Consider the following 15,558-nt stretch of genomic DNA (forward strand, 5'->3'; position numbering starts at 1 on the left):
GTTTGAGCGTTCACATCGTTTCCCTCCCATGCCGCTCAAAATGCGTCGCAAACTTCCGTTCAAACTCCACCGCCATCACCTCGGCCAGTGTAATGGGTGAAGCCCCACCCGGCCAGCTTCCTCCTGCCATCTTTCCTCCCACAGCACTCCACACCGAACTTGAGCTCTCAGGCGGACTATCACTCATTCATTATTGTGCCGTTTTCTTCCCTTGGGTTTTTGACATCTTCTAATTACCACAACTTTACAATTTCCCCCCAAAATTGGTGAAAAGGGCCAAAAAACAAAAGCTCTAGTGGGAGCTACTCGACGTGTGACCTCCATCTACATGTTACCATGGAGGTCCCCTCTTCTCTTTCCCCCCCCCCCCCCCCTTTAATGAGGGGTGCCTCTTAATGTATTAATGCTGCTTGTGCATTTCCAGACTCAATTGAATATTTGTTGTGGGAGTTGGGGACCAGAATCGCATTAACTCAGTAGTAGCATGCCTTTTTTTCACTCTTGTATGTTGATCCCTTGCGCCAAATTTGACATTATCCAATTTCTTGCAGAACCTCTTGAGATGTTCATGGTCGACTGATGGAAGCAAAATAGCAGCTGGATCTGCTGACAGGTAAATATTGTTTCATGATAGCTTTGATGATAAATGTGAGATCGAGTTTGCAATTAATGGATGATCATTCATGTGAATTTTTTATATTTATAATGTCCACTTATTGATCTGAGTGATGAATTTTATGACAAGCTAAGAGCTGCATGCTGTGTATCTTGTATGCACTGTCTCCCTATGATGACTTGTAATTTAATAACTACCGGATTTGAAACCACCTCTTTTACTGAATATCAGGATGATGAGTGCAAGAAATTGTTTAAACATAGTTCTATGAAGCAATGACATTTACCCACTGAAAAAGAATGATGTGAACTTAATACCGCAACAACGTAACCTGACTTCACAGTTAATCACCTGGTAGCATTTATTGTGCCAAAAATCTACAGATTCTGAAACTGATCTTTTCAAAGGAAGTAGGGAGCAGGGAATGTACTCCACAAATAATAGAGCAATATTTCTAAGTATTAGAACATAGAACATACAGTAAAGAAGAAGGCCATTTGGCGCATTGAGTCTGCACCGAACACTTAAGCCCTCACTTGCACCCTATCCCCGTAACCGAATAACCCCTCTTAACCTTTTTGGACACTAAGGGCAATTTAGCATGGCCAATCCACCTAACCTGCACGTCTTTGGACTGTGGGAGGAAACTGAGTGATACACTATCAATGACCACAGAAACGAGGTTGTAGTCCGAACTGAAGGCTTTAATAGGCTAGATGTTTCCCCCAGCAGCTCAGGTACAGAAAGGAAGCTGCGGGGGGGTACATGGGCCCTTATACCCCGCCTTTACTGGGCGGAGCTACCTTACAGCCGTAACCAATAGATGACAAGTATTACATACCAATGGACCAATAAGCAGCGAGGCTTATCCACCAATGGTGTCTCGGCATTGTTACCTCTAGTCATACTACCACACTGAGGCACCAGGAGGAAACCCACGCAGACACTGGGAGAACGTGCAGACTCCGCACAGACAGTGGAATCAAACCTGAGACCCTGGTGCTGAAAGCCACAGTGCTAGCCACTTGTGCTTCCGTGCTGCCCTTAATTGTGTCATAGTAAGATTTTTGCCAGTACAACGCTGCATATATCTATGGAGTACATTAATTTGAAGTAGTGTCTTGGAGGATTTGCTAAGGTAAAGGCACTATACAAATGAAAATTGTTAAAAACCGTTTAAAAAGACATCATAAGACCATAAGACATAGGAGCAGCATTAGGCCACTTGGCCCATTGATTCTGCTCCATCATTCAATCATGACTAATATGTTTCTCATCCCCATTCTCCTACCTCTCACTATAACCCCTGATCCCCTTATTAATCAAGAACCTATCTATCTCTGTGTTAAAGAAGCTCCGTGATTTGGCCTTCACAGCCTTCTGCGGCAAAGAATTCAACAGATTCACCACCCTCTGGCTGAAGAAATTCTTCCTCATCTCTGTTTTAAAGGATCGGCCCTTTAATCGGAGGCTAACCAATTGCACTATTTATTTCAGATTTGTTTATGTCTGGGATACAACATCACGGAGAATCCTGTATAAATTACCGGGGCATGCAGGCTCCGTGAATGAGGTGGCATTTCATCCTGAAGAACCAATTAGTAAGTGTCTTGTTTTGACCAACACTTTAAAACCCCGGAGAGTTATATAATTACTTCCAACACTGCGTTAGAAAAATTAATTGTTGGAATTGCACAGCTAATTCGAAATCAAAGGGAAAAACTGTACATGACACTTCGGATGCGTAATGTTCAGTAGGCTGAGAAACAAAGGGTACACACCTGAAATATTAATCTACTTTTTTTTTTTCTTGACTAGGTTGACTGACTTGATGTGTATTTCCAGAATTTTCTGTTATTTGTACATTTCACTACCATTCTGTCATGTGCAGGCAGATGTAGCAATGCAATTTAAGGAGCAGAATGAACAAGTGGATACTAAAGTGAAAGGAAAAAACGGGAAATAAGTTTAAGGGGTGGAGCCAAAAGTATAGTTTTTTTTAAAAATAATTTTTATTGAAATTTTTCGATACAAACATTTACCCCTACTACATTTTAAATTATAACACAACAAATCCCCCCTGGAAAATCCTCCCCACGCCCTCCCCCGCGCGCACCCCCCCACCCTCTCTCCCCCCCCCCCCCCCCCCCGCGCTACCAGTCTAGCAACCAAACCGTTTTTCCCTTTCTGCCGATGGCCTCGGGCAGTCATTGCCCGCGACCCCCCGCTGACGTGCTCCCTTCGTTGCTATCCCCCCCCCCCTCCCTCCCCCCCCCCCCCTTTCTCCCCGGGTTGCTGCTGTTTCGGCCTCCAGTTCCTATCTCTGATCCAGAAAGTCAAGGAAGGGCTGCCACCGCCGGAAGAACCCCTGTACCGACCCTCTCAGGGCGAATTTGATTCTTTCCAATTGGATGAAGCTTGCCATGTCGTTTAACCAGGTGTTAACACTTGGTGGCCTTGTGTCCCTCCACTGAATCAAGATCCTTCTCCGAGCTACCAAGGACGCAAAGGCCAATATTCCGGCCTCCCCTGCCTCCTGTACTCCTGGCTCCACCCCAACCCCAAAAATCGCTAGCCCCCACCCTGGTTTGACCCTGGTTCCCACCACTCCCGATACCGTCCCCGCCACCCCCTCCCAGAACTCTTCCAGTGCCGGGCACATCCAGAACATATGTACATGGTTCGCAGGGCTTCCCGAACACCTAACACACCTGTCCTCACCCCCGAAGAACCGACTCATCCTAGTCCCCGTCATATGGGCTCTGTGCAGCACCTTAAATTGGATGAGGCCCAACCTTGCGCACGACGACGACGAATTGACCCTCTCTAAGGCATCCGCCCATGTCCCATCTTCTATCTGCTCTCCCAGCTCCGCTTCCCACTTGTCTTTCAGCTCCTCTATCGATACCTCCTCCACCTCCTGCATTATTTTGTAGATGTCCGAGACCTTCCCTTCTCCGACCCAGACCCCTGACAGCACCCTATCACTCACCCCTCTATCGGGAAGCAAGGGAAATCCTTCCACCTGTTGTCTGGCAAATGCCTTCACCTGCAGGTATCTAAACGTGTTCCCCGGGGGAGCTCAAATTTCTCCTCCAGCTCTCCCAGGCTCGCAAACCTCCCCTCTATGAACATGTCCCTCAGTTGCCTGATGCCCGCCCTGTGCCAGCTCTGGAATCTCCCGCCAGTGTTCCCCGGGACAAACCTGTGGTTCCCTCTCAGTGGCGCCGCCATCAGACCCCCCACTTCCCCCCTGTGTCGCCTCCACTGCCCCCAGATTTTAAGGGTGGCCGCCACCACCGGACTCGTGGTATACCTTGTGGGGGGGAGCGGCCATGGTGCCGTTACTAGCGCCCCCAGGCTTGTATTGCCGCAGGATGCCCTCTCCATACGTTTCCAAGCTGCCCCCTCCCCCTCCATCACCCACTTGCGCACCATCGATGCGTTCGCCGCCCAGTAGTATCCGGAGAGATTGGGTAGCGCTAATCCTCCACTGTCCCTACTCCGTTCCAAGAAAATCCTTCTCACTCTAGGGGTGCCATGTGCCCACACATAGCCCATAATGCTGCTAGTTACCTTCTTGAAGAAGGCCCTGGGGAGAAAGATGGGCAAGCACTGGAACAGAAACAAGAACCTCGGGAGGACCGTCATTTTGACTGACTGCACCCTCCCTGCTAGCGACAGCGGTACCATGTCCCACCTCTTGAACTCCTCCTCCATCTGCTCCACCAGCCTTGAAAAATTCAGCTTGTGGAGGGTCCCCCAGTTCCTTGCCACCTGCACCCCCAAGTACCTGAAGCTCTTTACTGCTCTCTTAAAGGGGAGCCGCCCAATTCCCTCCCCCTGATCTCCTGGGTGTATCACAAAGACCTCACTTTTACCCACATTTAATTTATATCCCGAAAAGTCCCCAAACTCCGCTAGTATTTCCATTACCTCCGGCATTCCCCCTTCCGGGTCCGCCACATATAACAACAAATCATCCGCATAGAGTGATACCCGATGTTCCTCCCCTCCCCTTGTCAGTCCTCTCCACCCCCCTGAACCCCTCAGTGCCATCGCCAACGGTTCGATCGCTAATGCAAATAGTAAGGGGGATAGGGGGCATCCCTGCCTGGTACCTCGATGGAGCCCAAAATACTCTGACCTCCTCCCGTTTGTAACCACACTCGCCATCGGGGCCGAATACAGCAGCTTCACCCACTTGATAAATCCCTCCCCAAACCCAAACCGTTCCAGCGTCTTTAAAAAGGTATTCCCACTCCACCCTATCGAATGCCTTCTCCGCATCCAGTGCTACCACTATCTCAGCCTCCCCCTCCACTGCTGGCATCATAATCACATTCAACAGTCTCCGGACATTTGTGTTAAGTTGTCGTCCCTTTACGAACCCCGTCTGGTCCTCATGGATTACCCCTGGCACACAATCCTCTATTCTGGTTGCCAGGACCTTTGCCAACAGTTTGGCATCTACATTCAAGAGGGAGATAGGCCTGTAGGACCCGCACTGTACAGGGTCTTTGTCCCGCTTCAGGATCAAGGAGATCAGGGCCTGTGACATTGTCGGGGGCAGAACCCCCCCCCTCTCGCGCCTCATTGAAGGCTCGCACCAGCACTGGACCCACCAAGTCCACATACTTCTTATAAAATTCCACCGGGAACCCATCCGGCCCCGGCGCCTTCCCCGCCTGCATCTGGCCTATCCCTTTAACTAGCTCCTGCAGCTCTATCGGCGCCCCCAGCCCCTCCACCCGTTCCTCCTGGACCTTTGGGAACCTCAATCTATCGAGGAAGTTCTCCATTCCCCCCCTCCTCCTGGGCGGCTCAGACCGGTACAATTCCCTGTAGAAATCCCTGAAGACCCCGTTCACCTCTTGCCCCTTCTGCACTACGTTCCCTCCCTTCTCTCTCACTCCCCCAATCTCTCTGGCTGCATCTCGCTTGCGCAGCTGGTGTGCTAGCATCCTGCTCGCCTTTTCCCCGTACTCATAGACCGCGCCCTGTGCCCTTCTCCATTGCGTCTCCGCCTTCCTAGTGGTCAGTAGGTCAAACTGGGCCTGTAAACTGCGCCGCTCCCTCAACAGCCCCTCCTCTGGTGTCTCCGCATATCTCCTGTCCACTTCTATAAGTTCCCCCACCAGTCTCTCCCTCTCCTGCCTCTCCTTCCTTTCTCTGTGTGCCCTTATGGAGATCAGCTCTCCTCTGATCACTGCCTTCAGGGCCTCCCAGACTACCCCCACCTTCACCTCGCCCGTGTCGTTCGTGCCCAGATATCTCTCAATGCCCTTCCGGACCCTTCCGCACACCTCATCGTCCGCCAGCAGCCCCACATCCAGGCGCCACAACGGGCGCTGGTCCCGTGCTTCCCCCAGTTCTACCTCTACCCAGTGTGGCGCATGGTCCGAAATCGCAATGGCCGAGTACTCCGTGTCCTGCACTCTCGAAATCAGCCCCCTGCTCAGTACAAAAAAGTCTATTCTGGAGTACACCCTGTGGACGTGGGAGAAAAAAGAATACTCCCTCGCCCTTGGCCTGCCAAATCTCCAAGGGTCTACCCCCCCCATCTGCTCCATGAACCCCCTTAGCACCTCCGCCGCTGCCGGCCTCCTATTCGTCCTGGAACTCGATCTGTCCAGCCCAGGGTCGAGCACTGTATTGAAGTCCCCCCCCATGATCAGGCCCCCTGCCTCCAGACCCGGAATGAGGCCCAACAGGCGCCTCATAAAACCCGCGTCATCCCAATTCGGGGCATACACATTCACCAGCACCACATTCTCTCCCTGCAGCCTACCCTTCACCATCACGTACCTACCCTCCTTATCTGCTACCACCTGCGCCGCCACGAACGACACCCTCTTTCCCACCAAAATCGCCACCCCCCGGTTCTTTGCGTCCAAGCCTGAGTGGAACACCTGTCCCACCCACCCCCTTCTCAGGCGTACCTGGTCTACTACTCTCAAGTGAGTCTCCTGCAACATTGCCACATCCGCCTGCAGTCCCTTTAGGTGTGAAAAAACCCTTGATCTCTTGACCGGCCCATTCAGCCCCCTCACGTTCCAAGTAATCAACCGGGTCGCGGAGCGACCTGTCCCTTTCCCCTGTCTATTAGCCATGTCCTGTCCCCTGTTCGCCCCGGGTCGACCCTCCCCTTCTGACCCGTTCCCCATGGCGATGGCCCCCCCCCCCCCTCTCTCCTCCCGTTCTTCCCTTCCCGTCCTCGGCCTTTCCAGCAGCAACCCGGTATCCCCCCCTAACCCCCCTTCCCCCCCCCCCCCCCTGGCTAGGACCCCTCCTAGCCGCGGTGTATCCACCATCGTACTCCCGAGAGTCAGCTGGTTTTCGCTGACCCGGCTGCCCCTGCCACACTCCGACTCCTCCCGATGTGGGGGGGGGAGGGGCCTCCCCCCCCTTGCCATCCCTCTCTGACCCCGCTTCAGCGCGGGAAAAGCCGCCATTGCTGGCCACACCCCACTCTTCTCTCCTCCCCCTTCCTCCGTCCCGCACGCGGGGAACAGGGGAAAGCCCGCGCTTTCGCCCGGCCACACCCTACCCCGCCATCTTCAATTCCACCCCCGTCCCCATCCAAGCCCATAAAAAAGCCCCCTTAAAACGAGAGGAAGAAAAAAGAGAAAAAGAAAACACGCATAACCAACTTGCACCCCCCCCCCGTCCCGCCTCCCCAACTTAACAATATAACAATATAAATAACAAATCTCAAATAAATACATAAATACATAACTATGCCTGCATAACTAAATAACTACCCAATAATAACGTATTTAACCATCACCCTCCATCGAACAGAACAGTAACCACAACCCTTAAAGAACAGATCAAAAAACAGTAAAAAAGCCCCCCCTACAACAACAATAATTAAGGGAAGTTGGCAACGGGAAGAGACACACAAAAAGGAACAAAGAAACCCCCCATAACACAAGTTTCAAAGAAACCAAACGATCCATCAACTTTAACCAAGTTCCGACCTGGCCTAAGAAAGACATGGGCCACTTGATCAGTCAAGGGTACTCGGGCGGCCTCGACCGCCGGCGTTCCCAAGTTCTAGTTCAGGTCCAGCTTTTCCTCCCGAACAAAAGTCCATGCCTCCTCTGGGGTCTCAAAGTAATGGTGCTGGTCCTTGTAGGTGACCCACAAGCGCGCTGGCTGCAGCATTCCGAACTTGATCCTCTTTGCGTGCAGCACCGCCTTCGTCCGGTTAAACCGGGCCCGCCGCTTTGCCACCTCCGCACTCCAGTCCTGATATATCCGCACCGTCGAATTCTCCCATTTGCTGCTTTTCTCCCTCTTGGCCCACCTCAGCACTTTCTCCCGATCACAGAAACGCTGGAATCGCACCAGCACCGCCCTCGGGGGCTCGTTCGCCCTAGGCCGCCTAGCCATGACCCGATATGCTTCTTCCAGCTCCAGGGGCGATGGACCGGCCCCTTCTCCCATCAGGGAGCTCAGCATCTCCGCTACATATTTCGGGAGATCAGGCCCCTCCAGGCCTTCTGCTAGGCCCAGGATCCTCAAGTTCTTCCGCCTCATTCGAGTGTCCAGCTCCTCAAAGCGGCTCTGCCATTTCAGGTGGAGTGCCTCGTGCACCTCCACCTTTCCCACGAGGACCGTGGCCTCCTCCTCCCTTGCAGTCATCTCCTGCTGCAGCTCTCTTATCGACGCCTCTTGGGTCGCCTGGGCCCCCATCAGCCTTGTGGTCGTCGCGTTCATAGACTCTAAGAGTTCCACTTTCAGCTCCGTAAAACACCGGAGGAGAGCGGCCTGCTGCTCCTCCGCCCATTTTCTCCAATCTTCTAGTGCGCCACCGGCCGCCATTTTGGTCCTCTTCCCCCGCTTTTTTCGGGGAGCTGCTGCCGCTTTTTTTGTCGCCCCACTCCGAGTACCGACCATAAAGTTGGTCTCACTCTCCTCAGGGAGCCTTCCCCCACCGGGATTCGTCTTTACAGTACCGTCGGGGCCCTCCAATCGGCCCTTAAACACCTTTGTCGCAGGAGCTGCCAAATGTGCGACTTAGCTGGTCATAGCCGCAACCGGAAGTCCCCAAAAGTATAGTTGAAGAGAAAAATTTAGTAACAGTGGGGATGGAGTTGGCAATGCCGAGAGATTATGGAAAATTTTTCCAGGAGGTGTAATGGCTGAGGAGAATCACATGGCAATGAGTAGATCATACTGAGGTAGGAGCAGGCAGCTGTATCAAGTGAAGTTTGGTGAATTGACCTGGGGCAAAGGCACTGCACACTTGATCTACACGGTGTGCTCATTGCCTGAGATTTGAGAATCAAAATGACAACGTTCTAATACTGGTGCTGTGCCTCCTGTTTTCATAATGTTTTTCAAAAACTTTATATTCATGGCTCTTCAGAAACTAGGGTTGAAAATTGCAGTTGTCTTTTTCTAATATCAGCTTACAATTTAGCTATTTTAAACATTATTGGCAACTTACCTCTAGTTTGTGGCATCTTCCTGTAACTGGCTTGGAAATCCAGTAGCACACTCCCTCAGCCAGGAAACAGCAGGAGTGTCTCCAGAGCAAACTGGTTGGCATCTCAACTCCACAGAGGCTAGAAACCCCTCTGGAGTCCCTAACCGTGACCTTGGATACAAGTGGCAAACAAGCCGGACTGAGGAGTTGCACCTTGCAGGACTCTGCCTGTGCTGGCTGTATGAGTTGGAACCTGGCACACTATACCGATATTTCAGTGTGTGTCTTTCCTCTCATCACCACACACTTTTTTTTAATTTTTGTTGCCTTGATATAATTGAGTGTCTCCACCTCATGAGCAGAAGGTTGAGAGTTCAATCCCAGTTACGGATTTGAGCACATGGTCTAGGTCAACACTTCAGTCTCGTCACTAAGGGAGAACTCCTCTTTTACAGGCACCATCTTTCAGGCACTTTAAATCGTGGTTGCAGGAGATCACATGGCACTATTCAAACAAGAGTAGGGAGTTCAGTGCAGTCATTTCTCATTGTTGGTGGGAATGTGCAGTGAGTGTACAACTCGACATGAAAGGTGCATGCTTTTCCATGGGGTTTTTGCTTTTCTTATTTGTAAAAGATCCTGTAACACAAGTACAATGCTGCTGAAAGCCATCATTTTCCCCATAAGCTGAGTTTGGTTACAAAACTTCAGTTGAAATCCCCAAGTAGTAATTACTAATAAATAAATATGACTGGGAAATTAACTTGTGACTAATTTGTGCTTTCAGACAATATTATGGTGTCAGATGCAATGTAGCAATTTTATTGAACATGAAGATATTATTGAACTGGTTGAAGAATGAGCTGTTTCAACCTTGTGTTGTATTTGACAAGTCCCCAAAGGCACTTCTGTAAGACCATAAGACATAGGAGCAGAAGTAGGCTATTTGGCCCATTGAGTCTGCACCGCCATTCAATGTGACCATGAGTAATCTGATAAGATAATCCTCAAGTCTGCGTTCCTGCTTGATCCCCAGAACCATTAATTCCTTTACTGATTGATTAAAAATCTGTCTATGTCAGCCTTGACCGTACATAACAACCCAGCATCTACAGTCCTCTGCGGTAAAGAATTCCACAGGTTCACTACCCCCTGAGAGGAGAAATTCCTCCTTTTCTCTGTCTTAAATGAGCAACCCTTAAAACTGAAACTATGCCGTCTGGTCCTAGACTCTCCCACAAAGGAAAACATCCTCTCAACATCTACTTATATTTATGAATAAGGACTGAGGGATGCATCATAAGAACTAGGAGCAGGAGTAGGCCATCTGGCCCCTCGAGCCTGCTCCGCCATTCAATTAGATCGTGGCTGATCTTTTGTGGACTCAGCTCCACTTTCCGGCCCGAACACCATAACCCTTAATCCCTTTATTCTTCAAAAAACTATCTATCTTTACCTTAAAAACATGTAATGAAGGAGCCTCAATTGCTTCACTGGGCAAGGAATTCCATAGATTCACAACCCTTTGGGTGAAGAAGATCCTCCTAAACTCAGTCCTAAATCTACTTCCCCTTATTTTGAGGCTATGCCCCCTAGTTCTGCTGTCACCCACCAGTGGAAACAACCTGCCCGCATCTATCCTATCTATTCCCTTCATAATTTTAAATGTTTCTATAAGATCCCCACTCATCCTTCTAAATGCCAACGAGTACAGTCCCAGTCTACTCAACCTCTCCTCATAATCCAACCCCTTCAGGTCTGGGATTAACCTAGTGAATCTCCTCTGCACACCCTCCAGCGCCAGTACGTCCTTTCTCAAGTAAGGAGACCAAAACTGAACACAATACTCCAGGTGTGGCCGCACTAACACCTTATACAATTGCAACATAACCTCCCTAGTCTTAAACTCCATCCCTCTAGCAATGAAGGACAAAATTCCATTTGCCTTCTTAATCACCTGTTGCACTTGTAAACCAACCTTCTGTGACTCATGCACTAGCATACCCAAGTCTCTGAACAGCGGCATGCTTTAATATTTTGTCGTTTAAATAATAATCCCGTTTGCTGTTATTCCTACCAAAATGGATAACCTCACATTTGTCAACATTGTATTCCATCTGCCAGACCCTAGCCCAATCACTTAACCTATCCAAATCCCTCTGCAGACTTCCAGTATCCTCTGCACTTTTCGCTTTACCACTCATCTTAGTGTCATCTGCAAACTTGGACACATTGCCCTTGGTCCCCAACTCCAAATCATCTATGTAAATTGTGAACAATTGTGGGCCCAACACTGATCCCTGAGGGACACCACTAGCTACTGATTGCCAACCAGAGAAACACCCATTTATCCCAACTCGTTGCTTTCTATTAATTAACCAATCCTCTATCCATGCTACTACTTTACCCTTAATGCCATGCATCTTTATCTTATGCAGCAACCTTTTGTGTGGCACCTTGTCAAAGGCTTTCTGGAAATCCAGATATACCACATCCATTGGCTCCCTGTTATCTACCGCTCTGGTAATGTCCTCAAAAAATTCCACTAAATTAGTTAGGCATGACCTGCCCTTTACGAACCCATGCTGTGTCTGCCCAATGGAACAATTTCTATCCAGATGCCTCGCAATTTCTTCCTTGATGATAGATTCCAGCATCTTCCCTACTACCGAAGTTAAGCTCACTGGCCTATAATTTCCTGCTTTCTGCCTGCCTACCTTTTTTAAACAGTGGCGTCACGTTTGCTAATTTCCAATCCACCGGGACCACCCCAGAGTCTAGTGGATTTCGGTAAATTATCACTAGTGCATCTGCAATTTCCTTAGCCATCTCTTTTAGCACTCTGGGATGCATTCCATCAGGGCCAGGAGACTTGTCTACCTTTAGCCCCATTAGCTTGCCCATCACTCCCTCCTTAGTGATAACAGTCCTCACCTGTCATAGCCTCATTTCTATCAGTCGCTGGCATGTTATTTGTGTCTTCCACTGTGAAGAAAGACCGACCCAAAAAACCTGTTCAGTTCCTCAGCCATTTCCTCATTTCCCATTATTAAAACTCCCTTCTTATCCTCTAAAGGACCAATATTTACCTTAGCCACTCTTTTTTGTCTTATATATTTGTAAAAACTTTTACTGCCTGTTTTTATATTCTGAGCAAGTTTACTCTCACACTCTATCTTACTCTTCTTTATGGCTTTTTTAGTAGCTTTCTGTTGCCCCCTAAAGATTTCCCAGTCCTCTAATCTCCCAGCAATCTTTGCCGCTTTATATGCTTTTTCCTTCAATTTGATACTCTCCCTTATTTCCTTAGATATCCATGGTCGATTTTCCCTCTTTCTTCCGTCCTTCCTTTTTGTTGGTATAAACCTTTGCTGAGCATTGTGAAAAATCGCTTGGAAGGTTCTCCACTGTTCCTCAACTGTTCCACCATAAAGTCTTTGCTCCCAGTCTACCTTAGCTAGTTCTTCTCTCATCCCCTTGTAATCTCCTTTGCTTAAACACAAAACACTAGTATTTGATTTTACTTTCTCACCCTCCATCTGTATTTTAAATTCCACCATATTGTGATCGCTCCTTCCGAGAGGATCCCTAACTATGAGATCATGAATCAATCCTGTCTCATTACACAGGACAAGATCTAGGACCGCTTGTTCCCTCGTAGGTTCCATTACATACTGTTCTAGGAAACTATCGCGGATACATTCTATAAACTCCTCCTCAAGGTTGCCTTGACCGACCTGGTTAAACCAATCGACATGTAGATTAAAATCCCCCATGATAACTGCTGTACCATTTCTACATGCATCAGTTATTTCTTTGTTTATTGCCTGCCCCACCATTACGTTACTATTTGGTGGCCGATAGACTACTCCTATCAGTGACTTTTTCGCCTTACTATTCCTGATTTCCACCCAAATGGATTCAACCTTATCCTCCATAGCACCGATGTCATCCCTTACTATTGCCCGGGTGTCATCCTTAAATAACAGAGCAACACCACCTCCCTTACCATCCACTCTGTCCTTCCGAATAGTTTGATACCCTCGGATATTTAGCTCCCAGTCGTGACCATCCTTTAGCCATGCAGGTTTGAAATTTAATTGTAACTGCTTGTAACATCGGAATAAAATTTAAATTGACTGAAATCTACAATTTTTTTTTTATTCCAACAGTTCTTTCAGCATCCAGTGATAAAAGACTCTACATCGGAGAAATACAGTAAAGAGGAACAGTTTGTGCAGAGGAACTTGTCTCTCTTCAACTGGCAGCTGCACAGAAAATGTTCAATTGCCAGCGGAAAAAAATGTAATGTTGTTGGGGGAAGAAAAACATGTTAATGCTTGACAAGTGATCAACCATGAATGGGTTTGAAGCATCTCTTCAGTTTCATGAGCTGGCAAATGAGCCTGGCTGGTTTTGGAGGTCTGGGCCAGTTTGTACAGTTCCTGTGGAGAGCAATGTGAGTGCAGAATCTGAATCTACGTATTTTGTTGTTGTAAAGTCTGGTCTGCATTCACTTTTGTACAGTCAATTTTATAATCTGTGTTTTTATAATATCTAGGAGAAATAAATTGTCACTTCTTTTGCTTGCAACTGCTACTGGATGCAAAGGTTGGGACACTTACAAAGCTTTTTAACTGCTGAGCCTGTAATTCATATTTCTTTTTCCCTGCAAATTTCAAAGTTAGATTGATACACTGTTATATGGATGACACTTAGGTTTTTACATTCTGAAATTTAACTAATTGCTAATTTAAGACTAGTAGTTAAATATACCATAATTTGCAACATTAGATAACACTATTTTCCAGCCCTAAAGTTTGCCTTTCATATACTCGGGTGTATAAATCAACCACCTTTTCAGTCTTGGCATGCTTTGCTCATTAGTGGTCAGCCTCAATTTTTGTCTCCACAAGTGCATGTTCTACATACCAATATCCTATAACTGGGTGGAAGGGACCAAGTAGACATTGTTGTGATCATATGAGAGAGTTTAAGACATGCCCACTTTGTGAATGACATTTAAAAATCGTGACCACCCGCACCAATGCCAGAGGTTCAATAGTATACTCAGCATATAAATCGACCCCTGTTTTTGGAGGGATTTCTTGAGGCGTCAATGGTCGATATATATGGTAGTCATAATTTTCTATTTATCTTTCTGTGCCTAATGCCAGAAGGATAATCTCTTCATTATTTCATGCAATTTTAAATTTTTACTGATTCTAGTTTAATTTTAAAGATCAGATCTGTGCAACCTGCGATCTTTTACGGACTTGGGGTAACCTGACAGAATATTATCTGGCAGTGATCATAGAATTTACAGTGCAGAAGGAGGCCATTCGGCCAATCGAGTTTGCACCGGCTCTTGGAAAGAGCACCTTACCCAAGTTCAACACTTCCACCCAACACTAAGGGCAATTTATCATGGCCAATCCACCTAACCTGCACATCTTTGGACTGTGGGAGGAAACCGGAGCACCCGAAGGAAACCCACGCACAAACGGGGAGGATGTGCAGACTCCGCACAGAAAGTGACCCAAGCCGGAATCGAACCTGGGACCCTGGAGCTGTGAAGCCATTGTGCTGTCCACAATGCTACCGTGCTGCCAAGTGTTTTGCTGGTGTTATCTCCCAAGGTTCTCCAGCGTGATCAATTTATTTTAGTGCACTTTGTTGGTACCTACAGCACTAAAGCTCCATCTCCGATGTCCAATAGCTCTCACAGGCAGTTACATCAAAATACTGCTACAGTCTGAAGTGGGTGCTAGATACCCAGAGGATTCCAACAAAGCCCTTCATAAAATCAGTCCCCTATCAATGGAAGAAAAGTTTCAGATAATCTGGCTTTGCCAATCCTATGGGGTTCAACTTGTGCCATGGTAGTAATCTATGAATCGAGCATACTGGCTGCCAGTTCAAGACAAAAGATGTCAAGGAAACTCCCATCATGAAATCTTTAGCCAGGTCCCTTGCTAAATGCTGAAGGCCCATTGCAAAGGCCCAACAACTTCTGGCAACATAGATTGAACCTAGCATATTCAAGTCTAGTTTGGTTTTCCAGTATTTTTGCTGTAATTCAGGGGCATCCAAGCACGCATAGCTATACTTATTCTTTGCAACCATAATGTGTAGACTATCAATAGCTTTCTGACATGGAGGTAGTTACAAGCTGCTGTTCAATTCTCAAACCTTCAGATCTTGTCATTTTTAGAGTCCAAACTAGTTTTTTCTGTAAAATGCTAATGACATTTAAAATATAACCTCATGTATTGTTACAAACATACACACCCCCAACAAACACAACTGGAGTACTGTGTGCAATTCTAGGTGCCACATTATAGGGAGAACATGAATGCCCTGGAGGAGGCGCAGAGAAGATTCACCAGAATGTTGCCTGGGATGGAACATTTAAGTTATAAAGAGAGGTTGGGTAGGTTCGGGTTGTTTTCGCTGGAGCAGAAAAGACTTGAGTGGTGACCTGATCGAGGTGTACAAGATTATG

At 47.8% G+C, this 15,558-nt stretch overlaps 1 protein-coding gene across 2 annotated transcripts in view; it reads left to right on the forward strand.

The window, feature by feature from the left end:
- The window catches only part of snrnp40 (small nuclear ribonucleoprotein 40 (U5)), a 38,413-nt gene extending 24,727 nt beyond the window's left edge, over positions 1 to 13,686 (forward strand). For both annotated transcript variants that reach the window (XM_038797272.1, XM_038797280.1), the window contains exons 8-10: positions 552 to 613; positions 2,114 to 2,217; positions 13,226 to 13,686. In XM_038797272.1, the coding sequence (XP_038653200.1) occupies positions 552 to 613; positions 2,114 to 2,217; positions 13,226 to 13,275 (216 nt within the window). In that variant the 3' untranslated portion in view covers positions 13,276 to 13,686. The remainder of the gene's footprint in view (positions 1 to 551; positions 614 to 2,113; positions 2,218 to 13,225) is intronic.
- Positions 13,687 to 15,558: the final 1,872 nt, after the last annotated feature.

This window comes from Scyliorhinus canicula, chromosome 1 (assembly GCF_902713615.1).
Source record: "Scyliorhinus canicula chromosome 1, sScyCan1.1, whole genome shotgun sequence".
In the NCBI taxonomy this organism is placed as follows: Eukaryota; Metazoa; Chordata; class Chondrichthyes; order Carcharhiniformes; family Scyliorhinidae; genus Scyliorhinus; species Scyliorhinus canicula.